Source organism: Apteryx mantelli, chromosome 10 (genome assembly GCF_036417845.1).
Source record: "Apteryx mantelli isolate bAptMan1 chromosome 10, bAptMan1.hap1, whole genome shotgun sequence".
NCBI lineage: Eukaryota > Metazoa > Chordata > Aves > Apterygiformes > Apterygidae > Apteryx > Apteryx mantelli.
The window spans coordinates 12,758,074-12,776,717 of record NC_089987.1 but is presented as its reverse complement, the minus strand read 5'-3'; the positions used below and the strand labels follow the sequence as shown (position 1 = coordinate 12,776,717).

General features: G+C 37.0%; 1 protein-coding gene across 2 annotated transcripts in view; it reads right to left on the bottom strand.

Moving 5' to 3' along the window:
* The window catches only part of ANKRD27 (ankyrin repeat domain 27), a 51,620-nt gene that overhangs the window by 11,306 nt on the left and 21,670 nt on the right, over nt 1-18,644 (bottom strand). For both annotated transcript variants that reach the window (XM_067302510.1, XM_067302511.1), the window contains exons 13-22: nt 15,870-15,962; nt 14,914-15,041; nt 14,330-14,412; nt 13,413-13,528; nt 12,519-12,611; nt 11,943-12,140; nt 11,571-11,630; nt 11,351-11,470; nt 7,072-7,116; nt 1,723-1,845 (exon numbers count right to left, since the gene is read on the bottom strand). In XM_067302510.1, the coding sequence (XP_067158611.1) occupies nt 1,723-1,845; nt 7,072-7,116; nt 11,351-11,470; nt 11,571-11,630; nt 11,943-12,140; nt 12,519-12,611; nt 13,413-13,528; nt 14,330-14,412; nt 14,914-15,041; nt 15,870-15,962 (1,059 nt within the window). The remainder of the gene's footprint in view (nt 1-1,722; nt 1,846-7,071; nt 7,117-11,350; nt 11,471-11,570; nt 11,631-11,942; nt 12,141-12,518; nt 12,612-13,412; nt 13,529-14,329; nt 14,413-14,913; nt 15,042-15,869; nt 15,963-18,644) is intronic.

Here is an 18,644-nt window from a genome sequence, read left to right as displayed (position 1 = left end):
ACACAAAACAGATAGACGGACATTACAAGAACTACTGCCATGGGGTCAAACTTGAGACCTTCAGGAAGAGAGTTAGTAAACCAGGGCAGCTTGGTCGTGTTTTTCAAAGGAACAATGGTTTTATTTTTCTCTCTTCCAACATGATAGCTTCCTATAGAGAAATTCCAGGCAAAGTATTCATCTTATTAGGGAAGGCTAAAGCTGCTCAGGTTGAGATGGAAGTAAAAATGACAGTTTCTATATAGCTGTTAGGATTTCCTTACATATAGAGAACGGGTGTTAATATTACAAGTTACCTTTTATTTACACATAAATTTATGTTCTTGGAGACAGACATTAAGCATGTATTTTACTGCTATATGGAGCCTGAGAATTAAGGATAAAGTACAACTAAAATTAATTTTATTCATGTAGAAGAACATTGGCCCAGGGCACTGACTCCTACAGGGAATCAAGATAAGGAAACTACCCAGCCCACAGCTTACATAGCAGTACAAAACATCCTGCTTTACTCTTCTCTCCAACTGCATAGGTGCCCGAGACTCACAGTGGTAAATAATCTCTCATTCTGCCTATCCTCAGTAGGTTTTAAATGTGTGCCTCCCTAATACAGTGGTAAAATTAGTTAACAAGTTCCTTCTACTCTTCATTCAGGAGGCAAGTAAATTCACTGGCAAGTGCCCTTCCTTCCCTGTTATCAGTAAGATGAACATCGGGGTCTCAAGCCGTGGTGTCTTTAGCACATGATTCCAGTACTCAGGGTAAAGGACACAAGTTATCAGAAAATAAATCATGGTGTGAATGTGAAGCATCTAATGACAACTAGCGTATTCTACCCTGCACAAAATAAACATAAGGTAACAATGAGGAATTTAGAAGAAATAAATTAAAACATCTCACGTTCTCTGTTAGCTCTATGGGCATGGTTACTTCAAAAACTTCAGCCAAAACACTGAAAATTCATACATAGTTTTATTTTGCAATAACTTATCCAGTTATCCAGAACCTTCAGACAGACACAGTAATAAATTTCCTTCCTGAAGTGCAAGTAATTAGTTTTCTATTTCCAAGAAGCTGGGACCATTCCTTATTTAAAAAAAAATGATGTATTGTAAAGCCTGATTTTTCTCTACACTCTGTGATAAATAAGGGGAAAGGAAGTCTTTGCAATTGTAAAGGAAGTCTCTGCAATCATATTTTAACCCTGAAGAGCATTTAGATACAGTTTGTATGAAAGATGTTACACAGTTTAAAAAAAAGGCTTTATCAGCATTACATTGATTATAGGAATAGCAGGTATTCCTAGATAATCTGATTACTAATCGATTAAGTAGATACTCTGTGACAGTTAAAAATGTAAGTCATAAGAGGCCCAGAAGAAACTGAGGCTTAGAAAAAAAACAGTCCCCATTTATTCAAAGTTGTTCAAACCTTAAAGACAGCGGTCTACAAATCCTAAAAGTCAACTGCAAAGTTTTTGCACTCCATTAGATAGCGAAACAAGTTTCTGAACACTGCTCCTGTATCCCAACCTTCCCACAGTCTAATTAAAGAGAGAACAACTTCATGTCATCACATCAACTGTTCTGGTCTGTATACATTCAACTGCTTTTTAGACAGAGATATAGAGGTGTAAGGTGTAAAGCAATATGAGTGCTACTTCCCTGAAGCTAAAAGTTACAAGAATACAAATTATACTGTTTAAAGAATTAATATTCCAACCTTTTGTGCTGGTCCACATTTTGAGCACTGGCATAATGGATGGCAGAATTCTGGTTTTGATGTACTGACGGTGTCGTCCTCATCTTCTAAGTCATCTTCCATCCATTCCAAGAGATAACGCACCTGGCATAAAAAGCAAGTCCTCTTTTATAGAGCCCAAAGGTTCCATGTCCTAATAAATTTGCATATGTGCACATGTAAAATTTTACAAACATACGCTTGTGAATAACTCAGGGAGACTATATAGAATCACCTCCCAGCATCAGCTCCCCACAGGCCAAATTTAAAAATATATATATATATTGTTGACAAAGCAGCTAGAAAGTTCACCAAGTATAGCAGAAAAGTAAATTATAAATGACTTCCTGCCACCTAATCAAGACTTCAGTGTTCACCTCTGCTCAAACCCTCCAAATCCTTTTAGATCAGATAATGAAGATTAGACAAAGACTTGTGCCAGCTCATGTCAATGTGAATTTTGTTTCTTTACTTGCTTTAACAAATATAAGAAGTGACAAGGATGACAACATTTTACCACCATCAAAAACTGTACAGGGACACTGACTTGTCTTAGACCTGTAACTTCCCAAACTTGACAGTTTTACTTTGTCTCAATGTATAATCCCTCATTTTGGAGGGCTGACAGCCCCTTCAGTGTAATTAGTCTCAGAACTCGGTGCAGCCTGTGCAATCTGCAAACAGTGATTCTTACTGCATGTTAATTTTGCATTAAATTCGATGCAACAAAAAAAGCCATTTAAGAAATGCACTTTTACACTGAGGTTCATTAATCCACTGCGAACTAAAGAAATCTTAGAACTAGAGCAACTGCCCTAAGTCATCTGGCAGTGTTACACCTGACATCCATCTACCGTAACATTGTGAGTTCATATCATGCTTAGTGAGTCAAGACTTTCAAAAACTCGCAACAGAAGTGGGAACTAAACTGGTCTCGTAACTCAAGAGACAACATGTTAACAAGCACCTTTTTCCAGGTGCACGGAAAGGGTTAATGCGGGCAAAACATCACACGGCACTCAAAAAACAGGGCAGAAGGCAGATCAGGGCACTTGTCCTCGCTCGCTTGTGCGCGGAGGGTGGCGCTCAGAGCTCCTCCACATCTTCTGGGACTTCCCAGACACAGCTGGTTACAGGATTACGTGGCAGGTATGAAGCTGTAATACACATCACCCTACTGAGGTTTTTTTCTGTTTAGCAGCTTTTATGAGAGCCAGCGACTCTGTACTGTTTCAGCACCAACCCTCCGCCAGGGCATGTGGAAACACGCATCAGTGTCTTGTCACCACAGAGAAAAATCAGCCCTTTGCCTCCCACTGAACAGTGGCACGAAGCAAAGCCGAGGAACCACTTTCTACTGAAATGAAGATAAAAGCATCTTTGCTGGATTTGCGGCTTGAGTTTGATGGTGCAAAACAAGACCAATACAAGAGCTCTACAGATGCCGGTCAGGAAAAAAGTGGGAAGAAAGGAATTTCCTGCAGAAAGCTAGAATGAAGAAGGGCCAGATCCCTGTTTCAGAATAATAACATAACTGAAACAGAAAAGGGATGCTTCATAGGGAACATTACTTACCCTGGAAAATCCACACTGTTCTCTGAAGTAAAAATACATTTTCTCTCAAGCTTGTATTTGTATATGAAAGCCCAGATAAGTGAAGTTTTTACTGTTTGGGACATTTGTATGCATCCAAAACATCACACAAGCGTGATTACTTTCACTTCGCTTCCCCTTTCCCTGCAGATTCACCAAGACTCTGGCAACTGGCACCTTCTTCTGCTTCTGTCACAACTCAATATTGGTGCCCTTATTATCCAAATATAACGCTACCTGGCAGCTCTCAACATCCTAACATCAGTGTCTCACCAAAAAACTCAACACGCTTCTCCCATGCGTACCTATTTATAATTACAGGGGAGTAACCATTTTTTTCATCTGAAGGTTTTTGGTCAAAAGGTTAAATGCACTTTTTTTTTCTTTTAAATCTAAGTATCCTGTTGAAAGCTGAATAGATGGGGTTGCCATGGAGTACACACAACCACTATTTCCATGCATTAAGAATGAAACACTGAAAACTTATGTTAAGCAATATCGACTATTTCTACACAATATTTCACTGACCTAGAGGCACGTAAAAGCTTTCTTCAAAGCAACATGCAATGGGCCATCTAAGACTCTTAGCAGTCTCCGCTAATAATAGAGATATCTTTTTCTACCAATGCAGCAACCAGTAAAAAAGTAAAAAGCATAGTCTCCCCCTGCACCCCCCCCCCCAAAAAAAAGTTGCTGCATAACTCTGAAACATATTTTGGGAATTAAGCTTAGTCCTCTCTATATAGGTCCTTCCTCCACACTGTCCTCAAATACTCTTTTTTCCACTATAGATCCAGAAAATTTATCCAAGTGAGATAAATTTTATTTTCAAAGCGTAGGAGTATTTGCCATTGGGTCAGCCCATTAACATCACTGTTATTGATTAACATCATTATCTCCAATCTAAAAAATACTTGCTTTTGAGATGTACGGGTGCTATGATGAAGAAAAAGGTTTTTTTTCTTCCTGAACAATCACAGTATCATTTTTTTTTAATCTTTCAGTTCCACGGCACTTTTTTTAATGCCCCCTCTTGCACAGCTCAGCTAGCTGTCACAGAGGAAATCTGTAACAGGGCTAATGACCCTACTGCTGCTTCTGTTCCCATGGAAACAGATCTCAGGCTGTCAAAACAAGATAAGAATTTTTAAATAATCTTTTTCTTTTTAAATAGATATGCAAGCAGTAACCTTTGCCAGCCAACTGGACAATTCTTTTCATAATGAACACTTTTACATGAACTTGAGAAATGTGGAAAGTAAATCCACAAGAAATAAGGTGATTCTGTCATCCAAATGCATAGCTTTATGCTTTACATTGCTGATATCTCTTGATCAGTGGTAGATACTAGTTTTTCAGCTAAGGATAGCAATGTCTGATTTTCCTTAAACATTTTTATGATGCAGTTTAGATTTCAAAAGATCTGTGAAAATTTAACTGTAATACATTCATGTTTACTACTTGCATATGCATTTTAACCAGGAAGATGGTAAATGCCACCACTGAATGTATTGCTGCTTCTTGCAATGACTTAAGGGCTGACTAGGAAATAGTTACTAAGATTAAGTTAGGTTATAAACTAAGATAATGATATTTACTTAGCAACTGCACAGTCCTTTCCTGTAGTAGTTTCCTCTAACAGTTGATAAATAAATTCCTTCCTATCATCCAACTGGAACAAAACACATTATAGAATCAACATGTATTTTATTATGTACAGAGCTGTATGATGCTTCATTAACACCTGTAATTCCTAGTATGCATCACCCAAATGAATTTTTCAGAACACAGATCCAGCACAGAAACCCTGCACAGTCACACAAAGTTTCATAATTCTGCCCTGTGCCCTACAAAACAAACAAGAAATGTACAACCTTATACATTGTTCCAAATACAATACTTCTACGATTTCTGTACATCTTCTTCATTTTTCAGTAGAGTGACTTTGGACCTTATTTTTCAAATTTCCAGAAGTAAATGGCAGTACTAAGTCAAAAAATATGTCAAGACAGATGGTAAGTATCACAAATTACAGGACAACAATTCTGAAACTGATATGAACATAGCCATCAACTGTCTATTGGAAGTGAAAACCAAAATACAGGAAATTTAAAAGTCTCTCAGAGAACTTCTTCTCTGTACTGACTAGTAAAACCTAAATGTCCTCCCAGCACAAAATATGAAAAAAAAGTTATTACAACAAACTAACAGAAGCCCATTTTTCATGTACACAGCACCTGTGCATACACAATTATTCTATGCACTACACACAGTAAGGAATACTCAACGATCAAAGTGTTAGAGAGTCTGGTTATTTGGGGATCAAAGAGCAACTGTGGATTAAAAAATTATATTACTACAATGCAACATAAGTCAAAAAGATGTAAATTCCACCATTTGATTTCCTGAACTGCTTCACAGCATTGCCACTCAAATAATTGCATCAATTCACATATGGGAAAAGATACGATGGGCTTCTGTGACATAGGAACAAGCAGCAGGGAATAACACTTGATACTGGATTTGATGCCAAAAATCAGATTTTCCTAAAATCTCACCTATCTTGCCCTGTTTGGTTTTGTTTGTTTTGTGCTTCCTGTACAATCAATGCAATATTGTCACCTCAATATACATATCTTTTCACAGTTCTGCAAGGTACCGTGTTCCCTAACAATGGCATCCAACAGCGCAGCGTGAGCACCTGCAAGCAAATAAATTGCTCTTTCCCACAATATTTCATTTCAATATGCCTGTCCAGAATTGTGTTCTTCCCAAGTTTCTCTGCATTGCCTAGCAGGGGCTATGCAGACATTTTTAAAGGGCAGGCCTTACTTCACAAGGGATGAAATTGCTTAAATTGTCCAAAATAAAAAACAAAAGGATTCTAACACAGAAGAAAATACAATGTTCTGGTCACATAATGCCCTCAAAGAACGCAGCTATGACGCTATGGAGCAGCAGAAGGAACAACGATCGTAAAAATAAAACAGAGAAGAGGTGACCCTGGCTATTGGGAATACTGGGGGTAAACCAAGGTAATTCCACCAAGATTCAGAGTTGCTCCAACACAAAACCAGGATAAGCAAGTAAAGAAATCCCCTTTCCTCCCCTTGTATTTTGGTCATGATCAGTTCTAACTCTTCTGACGAACTGAAATCTGGAGCTCTGTTATCTAAACCATAGCTTGGGAACAGGAAAATAATGGGACTACAATGGATTCTAGTATGCACTGATCCCATCTTTTGACATAAATCTCCAGCTGTTGCAGGTCATGAAAAATTCTTGTTTTTTGCAAAAAATGCTACCAAGCAAAATTCTCATCAGGATGACCTAGTCATAGCTCAGTCTGGGGTACTTTCCTTTTTTCAAAATCAGAAGGGTGCCCCAATAAATGTAGCTAATGTACTTCAAGCTGGTGATTAAAAGGATTGTATTTAAATTAATTAAATCCACAGCTCTCTTCTAGTTGGTACTGCGTTATACTACTCAAATTTAAGTAATTTTTTTTTGTAAGAGGTCATGGAATTGTTACAATAATGACCCTTAAAGTACTGTGGGTAAAGTAATTTGGGGACATAGAGTGAATATTCTTGGTAGAAAGTGAGATGAATTTGATTAATTGTTACTGAAATAAGCAGATGACACATTCTTCACTTCGTATTATTCACAGACAGCTTCCCCAATTTGAATTAGATAAACTGGACTTAAACAATATTCAGCAACCATTCTAAGACTTACCATTTCCAGATCTCCATCAGCAACTGCTCTTAGGAGTTTTTCCACCTATTCATGAAGAAAACAAGATTTGCTTTGTTATTATTGGTATTAAGCTGCACCCTGAGAATCCAGTGTCCTTTACTAACCTTCTAAGCTTGAGTGACAGGATTACTGCTGGCCCATCTGACATTTATTGATAAAGTTTCAAAGGAAAGGAAAAAAACGTTTATAAAATGCAGAAGCTGTGTAAGGCCATAGCCATTTGGTGAGCTCTGACTTGCTTGGTTGACGCTAAGCAGTATTTGCCTAACTACGGGACACACAGTCCACACACAAGCAAAACCATGTAAGCTGATATACCACATTATTGTGCAGCAGCTGAGCACATACTTTTGTTGTGAACCTAACACTAAAAAAAAAAAAAACCAAAAAAACTCAAAACAAACTCCCACCTGATGAATACTACAACTGTTTGGACTCTTGTTGAGCTACTATATGCTAGCAGAAGCACATAGAATGGGAGGTTGTTTTATTTTATTTTATGTTATTAGTTGATAAACAACAGTTTAAGATCAAGAAGATGCTTTCAGACTGTTCACATGCACATCTGCAGATCACTGATTTATTCCTAAGTTAAAAACAAACATTTACAAATCTAACTTCAATATAATTACAAAGTTTGTTTTCTTACTTAAAATTTGAAAAGATTAAAAAAAAAAAAAAGCAAACAGTATTTTAGTAGCACCAGCAAAAGGCAGGTCTCTGGCTGCGGTAGTTTTTCCAAGGGACCAGAAGTAGACCAATTAAGTATGTACAGAACAGTTAACGCGCAAGCGCGTCTGCTTGGCGCCGGTATTGCTCTGAGCTCTGTTCCCACTGCCGCATGAGGGAAAGGCCAGCTGGGGAAGGGGAGCACAACGTGCTCCTGTGCAGAAGGGCTGGAAGGTGCTCTGCAGCGCACCACGCCATCCCCTGATCCCTCCTCTCGCTTGTGAGCGCAGGAGAGGCACACGTGCTCCCCCCCGCCACTTGTCCTCCGATTCTCTGCTCTCACGTGGAAGAGTTGAGATCTGACTTGACAGAAACGGGATCGGTGCCAGTAGAAGGGCAGGGAGAATCCATTAGCACTATCGAGAGGCAACATGTCTGGCCTCTGCAGGTTGTTGAAGAATTATTTAATAAGCTGTGAAAGACTGTTTCAGCATTATAGGAACACTGCTCCATCACCAAAGATGCTGCTGTGTAAACAAAGTTGTTTCAGTATTAAGAAACATCACGTAAGTTGAATGTGCCATGGAATAACAGTTGCATTTCACTCCTTATCTATGACACAACACATTCACGACAAATGTTCTGTGTGCTGGGCAGGAGGATTGAACTGATAACAGAATAAAATATTTTCACCTTCCACAGTTCCAGAGAGCATGCTACTGTTCATGGAAAAGTCTTTTTATAAAGCACAAATCAACGTATTATTCTGCATACAACGGAAATAAATGGACACTCCTTCAAAGTTCAGAGCCTTACTTATGTTACTAACGACAACTTACATCAGTAACACTGGAGTTTATGTTTCACCATTACAGAATGTCAAGTAGTCTTCACCCTTCTGGAAGGGTAGGGAAGATGGAAATTGGTTGTTTATCTTTGCTTAAGTTGAACATAGTCCACTTTAGTATGAACTAGCTGGTTTTTACATTGTAGCTTTAGTATAGCCTGTGAATTGGATAAGCTGATAGCAAAAAATACAGTTTTTAATTTTTAAAAAGCATGCATATACATAAAATGTTAGTGATCAACTCTATATTTTGTGCATAAACTACTAGCTTCTTTCTATAACACTTCTGGAGGGAATCATACCAATTTTTTGTTTTATGTGAGGTTAAAAATACAAAAAATTTTAAGATCATACAGCATTATGTTTAGATAAACAGAATGGATATGTAGGCCCAGATACTGCTAAAGGACAGAGTGGTGAACTCCCTCACGAACAGCAAGCGACTTTTGAGGAAACTTAAGAATCAATCTGCAACTATGCAAATGCAGGAATGGGACCTTAGACCAAAGGCAAGCCGACTCCGAGGGCACCGTCTGGACCAGCAAAGAATGAGACTGAAAGGAAGTCCTGTTTGACTGGTCTGATCACTTCTTCAGGGTTTTAGCAGAACAGGACACATCTACCGCAGGTGAAATATCAGAGGCTAGATTATGAATCCCTCCATCCATTTTTATCTGTTTTTTAGGGACACCTAGCTCAAACTAAGCATCTAATATGTCTGAGATTAATTGCTCTCTGGAGACACCAATTTTTTTCCACTGACTACAGAGGGAAAACAGGTGACTGAGAAAATTCTCTTTCAGACATCCAAAGTTAGGTGAGCTGAATCCCAAACTTTGCACATATATATCTAGAATGGACAATATATATTAGGGATAATAGTACCTCTTACACACTTCCCTTAACAAAATTCCCTAATCACGTAGGATAATGTCACCAGAGACTGTGAAGGTCCTGATGATTGTCAGGGGTCAATTTTATCACACAGATGCTTAACAGTAATAAGTGACCCACAAGGCTCTGATAATTTCTTCCTAAAGTAAGAACTTCCCCACAGTTCCCCAAAACTGCCTGAGGCCTTAGCAGTGGAGAAATATAGAGCATCTGTTATGCAGTTTTTATATAATTCATTAAGAGTACTTAGAAAAAAGTCTGCTACCGGCATTTCCTCATCTTTCCAGCTGGCTTTCTCAATCCTTCATTGAAGAGTAGTACCCTCCTTCAATGCAAATACAGGAGAAACGGCCATTCGATGAAATCTACTGCAATTCACTCACGTACTCAGTTTTTCTGTTGCTGTACAGAAATTGTGCTGAAGGCTATAAGTCCTAACCGAGGAGTTTCCAAATTTACATGCCTGGCTCTTCACTCTCTCTTTTCTAAGTTGTAAATAAGCCACAGACAAGACATACATCATGACTGACTCATTTCAGCAAAGAATTTAATCCACCAGCAGTGTGGATTAATAAAGATCGCACTGTGTCCCCTTAATCCGTGGTCTAAGCCCTGAAGTCTGGGAAGCTGGCAAGGTCAGTTTTCCATTACTTCCAGTGGCAGATTCCTTCACAGAGAACTCTCAGGATTAGGCCCTGGTGTCTTTGCTTAATACAAATAATAACAGAGAGCCCGTGTGAAACTTGGCAAACAGTAAGGAGCTAAAGCTGGTTTACAGGAAGACGTCATTAACCCCAAGGATCTAAGGTATAAGCTGCTTGTAATCTTTTTCCCTGGTTTGAATTACGGTCTCAGCTCCAGGGTGTGATAAATTTGTCTCCTTAAGAAAAAAAGCAAATCCTCAATCCGCTATTAGGCGAACTTTCATGTACATTATACCTTATTTACAGACCTTGGCCCTGTACAAACAGGGAGGTACACTCCTACATCAAGCCTCTCACCGAGTAACTGATAACAAAGTATGAATTAATTTTGTCCAGTCAAACTTCACATCTTTGAGTTTCTTAGAATAAACAGTTTTAAGAGACAGAAACTTTTGGAAAGAGAAGAATTGTTTAATAGAAGGAAAAGGAAGAATTTGAACATAGAGATGATATGGACAGAAACAAAAATACTGAGGAGGTCAATTTGGAAAAAATGGAACAGGAGAATAAGGAAAAAATAAAGAGAGAAGAATCAGAAGCAGTGGTGACAAGGGCTTAAGAAAGGATAAATGGAAAGTATGAATTTGAGATGCCACGTGAGAGAAAGACGAGAAAGAAAACGCAGAGAAAGGCATCTTGGTCGGTTTGGTAAGAGGAAAACGAGCAAATGTACGTGCAAGATGTTCAGTATATATTTCTTCGAATGTTACAAAGTTGGTTTCCTATGCCTATTTTGAAAACTTGTCTTAACATTCTAGTTTATCGTCCTGTTTGCCAGTATGCCGGTACCATTCTATTACCCCTGAGAGATTTCGTAAGCTGACAATGGCATTTAATTCTGGGACAGCAAGGTCCCTGGGGCACCAACTACCATTATAATTTTGTAAAACTCAGCAAATTCTCAAATTACGTAGATAACTACAGTAAGTTTAAACCCCAAAAGATCCAGCAGAACAGTTGATACCGTAGAAAAATAAGTGTTTAGATACTTAGGTGACAAGCACATTAGGACAGCAGCACATCATTTTCCAAACCAGAGAGAAGGCTATTCCTGAAGAAGCAGCTTAAAACAATGTTGCAAAGCATCACTGCTCCTTGTTTCCTTCACTTTGGTTATTATCAAACTTATATCTCACAGTCTTACCTCCTTATAAGTATTCTTTACTTCTTCTTGTCTTATATCAAGTGACACTGACGACAAGCTTGAGACAGATGATCCTCTGCTGAAAGTTTCTGTTGAGCGCTGAGGAGACCTAAGCGGTGACTTAAGTAAGTCAGCAAAAAAACAAACAGAAAAACTTGCATCATCAGATTAAGCAGGTAAAACTTATGCAAAAAGATTAGCAATTTGCACTGGTTGTTACCTCAGAAGCGCTCTTTCCCCTTTCAAATGTTAGATAGTTTAATTCCATCAGTGACAAAATCTGCAGAAAAAATATTAAGAAAACCAGTGTAACTCCACTTAGAGAAATTCACTGATTGAAACAAATTAGCCAACAACAACTGACCAGATTAAAAGCACCAGTTTACAAGTTTACGTTCTATACTACAGAGAGACTGTATTCATGCTATTAAATTTAAAATGTGACCATTCTTCCTCAAATGCAAACATACATTTTAATTTTAATAGTACCAAACCACAAAATCCTATTAACAAGTAAGCATCCACCTCTGTGGAACTGCATTAGGAAAAACAAAACAAAACAAAAACCAAGCTAGATGATAAAGAGGAATACCTTGGAATTTAATGCACACTGTAGGGAAGTCTCTTTCATCCGGTTTTGAATATCTGGGTTGGCCCCATTTTGCAAAAGCACTTCTATGATCCCTTGATAGCCCCAACGAGCAGCTATATGGAGAGGAGTATCTCCCTTTTCATTACCAACATCTAATCTACAGGAACGCACATCATAGTAGACTAAAGCTTTGACACACTGGAAAGAAAAAGAATGCCATCAATAATATCAGTCTGTCAGTTCATACAACACATGCAACCCTAAATAATTATCTTGTTTTTACTGCTGATCTTATAATCCATTCCCTACAGGGCAGACTTTTATGGCTCAGTGTCACTAAACAGAGTTAAAAATCAAATAACTAAATTTGCACAATAATACTAATTTTAATGTGAATACACAATAAAAATCACTATGAACTTCTGAATAATGCCCGAATTTATAGCAAAGAATAGTTACCCTCCAAATCTGTTTTATTTACTTTTTAAAATATGCAATTTTAGTGCAAATTGGCATCACAGTTTAATTCCATTCCAATAGGACGTCCATTTAGTTTGTTATAAAACAATTACTTACATCCTCATGACCGTAAGTGCAGGCTAAATGAAGTGGAGTATTTCCATTATTGTCCTGAACATCAGTACTTGCCTTATAATGCAGTAAGAGGAGCTTAAAAGAAAAATAAGAGTGGACATCTAAGTAACTAAAAAATTAATGGACAAACAGTTGTTGCTCTGAAGATTGCTTTCGGTTTCTAGCATGATAAAGCACTTCAGAAAAACTAGCTATGTCTCTTCTGCTTCAAACAGCAAGTTGTAAACAGTGCTGTAAGACCAGGCGGGGCTGTTATGCCCTAGCCCATGACCCAAATAAAAGCTGCTTCTTACATATTCAGAATTGCCATTGAAAAACTGAATTATCCACTGCAGCAAACACTGCAATATATATTCTACATGAAAATTTACCCTATATTTTAAGAGCCTATGTAAGTGAAGACATAGGTTAATTTCAGCAAAGGTAACTCAAGGATCATATATACAAAATTCAAGTACACACTAACTAACGTAGCTACATATTTAATCTATCCTCAACACAATTTGAAGTAATTTAATTTATCTCAATGACTGCATTGGCCCTTTTGCCTTAATCAGGAGCAGAGAAGCTAGTAGGATCTCCACTTGTACTATGTGTTGGAGATTTTTATTGATAAAGCGGATGAATTTATCAGGCATACATAGTTGCCAATTATTGGTTAATACAAATGACAGAAAACCTTGCTCTGTAGGAAGAAAATAAAATATGCAAATTAAAAGCTGAAAGATCCTTAATTCTGACAGCACACACAGTTCTGGTAAAAGCACTGGAAAACCTAAATGACAGTAACAATAGAACAGCTTGGATGAGAGTCATATATTTATTACTTAGGATAAGTATTTGTTTTTATTTCTGATTAATCCTTTTGGTGCTTACTGTAACATTTTGATATCCTTTCTGACAGGCAAGGTGAAGTGGAGTCGAACCATGGTAGTCTGTAGCATTGACAACGGCTCCTTTGGCTACCAGTAAATCCACTAATGATGTTTGCCCTTGGAAAATATACCATCATTAAAAGACAGAAGTAAACTTTGCACAAGAACATAGCTACTTTTCAAATCACAACATGAGTTATAAACCATGACACCCTGCACTTCTGCATACTGTATATTCACTTTTTGAGAACTTGTTCTTTGGGGAAGTGTATTATTCTATTGAAGATCACTCAAGGTCACAGCTCCATAAAAGGACCTCCAGCTACAAGCAAGCTATGCTTGCATCTTGAGAGTAAGAAAGGACAGAAAGTAAAGTCATGTCACAAAAAATATTCTCCTTTTGGGAGGCAGGATAATAATTAAAAAAAAGGAGATGATTAAAAAAAACTTTCAAAGTAAATTAACACATGTCTAATAAATGCAAAATCGATGTCATAATCAGTAAACATCACAAGACAGGAGATAGTATAGACCTACCATGCATAGCTAGCTGCAGGAAAGATAAAAGATTAATATCTCAATCTGCCAGTTCTTTAAAAACAAGACTCATTTCTGATGACACAGTTGTACTTTTTTCATGACTGAAAAAAGAGCTACTGTGGTAGTCGCTAAGGTAAAACTAAACAGCCAGAAAACAAGCAAACAGACAATAACTTAGCCATAATAAACTGAGCTTAAAAGAAAATACAATAACTTCAGTCAGGGCCAAGATACCAGTTTCCATAGCCTGTAAGTAGGAAAATCATTTAATGCAAAATTCATTGTATAATGTAAAGTTAAAAAATATGCTAGCATGCCTCCTTGTTTATGGAGTATAAAAAGGAGAAAACATTAGTGAAGAGAAACAAGAAGACTCACCACAAATAGCAGCTATATGAAGGGGTGTATATCCCCTGTCATCTCGGGAAAATGGAGTGACAATGGAAGGATCGTTCAGCTTCCTATAAAATACAGTGGTTTAAAAGAAGCTGTTATCTATGCAGCAGGGATAAGGAGGAGAGGAAGAGAGAGAAATTGCCAAGGCTGACAAGGAATGGATTTCAAAACTTTTTATCTTTTATCGTTTCATTTCACATCAACAAATTATTCTATACAGAGTTTTACATTTAGTTAAAAGATCTATTTTTGTCCATGACACATAAATTAGGTTCATGACAAGAAGCATTCCCTCCCATGTCTACCAAAGGACATACAATGTTCATCACAAAATTTGCCTGGTTCCAAGCTGTTCAGTTGTTTCCTTTTCATATCCTCTTGGGTATTTCTGAGGATACTCATTATTTCTTCTCTCTTCTCAAACTGTATGAACATATGCTCTGTATTATATCTTGAATTGCTACTAACATCTTCAATAACCAAAAGTAGTATATTTTCTAAAGGATATCTTAAATCAAGGCTTTCATATAGCTTTTTGTGTGTTTGCAGAGATGAAGAGTCCTTACCCAGAAACTAGCTTCTCACATTTGTCACAGTAACAGAGCGGGTGACACATTTTCTGTACAGTATCTTTATCACTGTCACCTTGACTTAATAATCGCTCCACTTCCTCTTCATCACCTGAAGCAATATGCTACAAAAAGTCAAGAGAAGAAAGAGAATGAGGAACTGATATAAAAGGCCTTCTACAAGAAGAAGAAGAAAAGAAAGTAATTTACTGAAGCACAAAACCAAAGAAACTGATTATAAAAGAAATGTATTCAAGCATTAAAAAGCAGAAATGAACAATGCCACAGCACAACCCCCCCAATGGGCATTTAGTATTAAAAAGGCTCTGTTCTTGGCTTACCTCACTTTCTATAAAAAAAAATTTAAAACAATTCCCATTGTTCTCTTTAGACTCAGTCACGGAACTGAGCTCCCTCTGTGCAAACACATTACTATAAAATTACTAAGTCTCTCGCCATAAGCTGTGAACACATATAATTAGACGCTCTGCTCTGTGTCCTTGTATAGGCACAATTCTTTTAGAACGACACTGCGAGATTAATACATAGCACGAAGGGATTGTCAGGTGACTACACTTGACGTTTCTCCAGCAGACTCTCTATTTTTAAGCAATGAAAGCTGTAAGAGACAACCAGCTGCTAATATCATGTCTGTGCATTAAATGGACTGATCAATAACAGCAGCAGCAGTATTTCATCCTCATTGACGTCCGAAATCTATAAGACCATATTAACAACTTGCTGAAGCTTTGGCACAGAAGTGCACTAGACTACAAGCACACTTTTATCATCTATTAAAACGTATTTTACAGCGCTAACATAATTAATACTGGATTAACACTGCATTGAATTTCAGAAAATCATACAAAGGAAGGGATATAAATGTGATTTACGTAAATATATGCAGAATTCTGCCATAAAAATCATTTATCTTAAATAAGCAATTTATTTACCTTAAATAAGCAATCTATAGGAGTTGTAGACATCTGGGACAACAAGTTCATCCTTTGTCTCAAAAACAACTTGTCACACAGTCTCTCAGATTCCTGAAAATAAAGTGGATAAGTCAATTACCTATATATTCATTCACAGGTAAAAAGAAAGTACCTTAAAAATAAAATTGATTTTTGAAAATATTAAACACTGTATTTACCACCTGTTAACTGTAAGATGCACATAATCCTAATAATTCAGTTTCATATTTAGGATTTTATTTCCAAGACTTAAAGGTCTGCACAACTGCTGTTTAAAGAAAAAATAACCAGATGTTCACCAGAGTATTCCTCAACCAAAATTCCCCATCAGCTGACTGTGCATTAGTGAAATTATGGTTGAATCATCTAAAAAAGAACACAGTAAAACTAGAAAAGATACAGAAATGGCAACAAGAAAGATGAGAGATATGGACCATCTGCCCTGTGAGGAGAAATTAGGATTCTTCACTCTGAAAGAGATTTGACTGCAACAGCAGGGCACAAAAAGTGCAGAGAAAACCTGCAGAGAATGATTATTCACTATTCCTCAAAATTCAAGAACCCCCCAAAAATTATCACAGGGAGGGTAGATTAGGTTGGGTAGAAAAAAAGAAGAGACAGAGGTGGTTTTTTTAATTGTAGAACTGATTGCCATAGGATGTTACCAAAGTCAAAAGTATAAAGATTCAAAAACACATTAGACAAATTCATCTCAGCCATCTCTATTGGTGGCTATTAAACAGGATGACCCAAATGCAACGCCGACTCAAAGACTCCCCATAACTGTTCTGTCGATTGTTGGAGAACAGAAGGTTGTGCCAGGTGAAGGATGAACTCTATAGCGGACTCATTCGTGTACTCCTTCCTACTGGCCACTTGTTGCAAACGGGAGGCTCAGCTAAGCCGACACGTAGTGCAACTCAACATGGCAGTTTCTACTTTCTCAGCAATCCCAAGATACACTTTAGGGTGTGCTAAGAACGCATATGCTTTCAAAACCAGGAGAAAATTCTTAAGTAGAATCAGCTTTTGAAATGGCTGTATTGAAGCTCTCATGAAATAAGACCACAGTTTAAAGAAACCACTTTCTTTTTTCTAAGAAAGCAGATGGAGACACTTGCACATAGTCATCCAAAAGAAAAAACATCCAAAGAAATTTTATTCACTGTCAGCCACAGGTGGTGGTAAACCAGAATCAACTATTCCCCAAGACCCCCAACATCCAAAGTGAAGACTACTGCTGTCAAGATGGACATCCATCATCAGATCAACTTCCATGATGGTTTAGGATCCACTCTGTAGCCTTCTACAATTAAGTCTGTAAATACTAGATATAAACTAATCAAAAAGTCTAACTCAGCTCCTAACATGAATAGTAAGTCAACTTGTCAAAATGAACTTTAAGAAATTAGTAAACTGCAAATAAAAAACATCACTTGAACACTAGAAATATGAGTTCAGCATATTTATAGAAATTTGGATCACTAAGGTTTCAAAATCAACAAAGATGTCTCTTGTAGAGATGTCTAAAAAAAACCCATTGCTAGAACCAATGTTGTTAGAAGCATGCCTACATGAGGTTTACAGAGATAAAAGTTCAGACTTGTACTTCACAATTTATCTATAAACAGTATTTTTCCACAATTAATATTTTAATATAGAGGTTTTAAAATGGATGAATAATCAAAGATCACAGCAGAAACTGAGAAGTTGCAAAAGGAATAGTAAAGATCTGTTCCCTATGACAATATTAGAATCTCTTTCATAAAATGCATGCTTTCTTCAAAGTTCACTAGTCTGCAAGTTTGTAGATTCCTAATGTGTTATGTGCTTATAAGCTCTCTCCCTTACAGCATACTCCATTTAAATAACAGTTTTTAAAGCATGAACTATTTATGAACACTGTATTTAGCTATTTACGCTAAACCAAGTTTTTTTTTTAAATAAGCACAGAAGGGAAAATTAAAACATCAGTACAGATATACTCTATTATAAAGACAAGAGTTGTTGGCTGACCTGAAATTTTTTTTTCTAATTCTGTATTTAGATGTAAAGATGACAAAGTTATTCACCAATCTTTTCAAGCTTAGGTACTTTAGTTAAAAATCCCTAGGTGTACCCTCAGATAGATTCTTCAGTGTGATCAGGAATAGCTTCTGTAAGAATTAATTGATCAAAAATTTTATTAACTAGAAAAAGATGTTAATGCTTTACTGAAGATACCAATTTTTGAAAACTCTAGTCAGAATTTCTAATACAAATGCTCAGTTTAATACTTCTACTACTCAGAATCTAAGTAACTAGTGAAACCTAGTGTAGTTTTAGTAGTATTCCTTCCACAGTGGATTTTACAAGAAAAGATTTCCCCCATGTGTGCTAATTAACTTAAAAAGCCACGTGAGGCAGCAATCCTAGTGTAGTAGAAGAAGAATCAGGTATTGGTTGAAGTATTAAGCAAGAAAATGGCTTCAAGACAAAATTGCTTGTACCAGTTTAACATCAACCTAACTGTTCTAGGGAGTAAAACCATAAATAATTTATTTTGAGGGTGAGCCCTTCTCTGGTATGACAGAGCTATTTTGAATCTCTGTTGTCTGGAAAATAAGATATATCTAAAGATTAATGACCTTTTTATCTAATACTATCTCTATATGTAGAAAAAAAAAATACAGATATTTGTACCTCTGAGGGCTTAACCACATGATAGCCTACCTAAGATTTTAACAGATTACAGTTTAGGACTTTGGAAAGCCC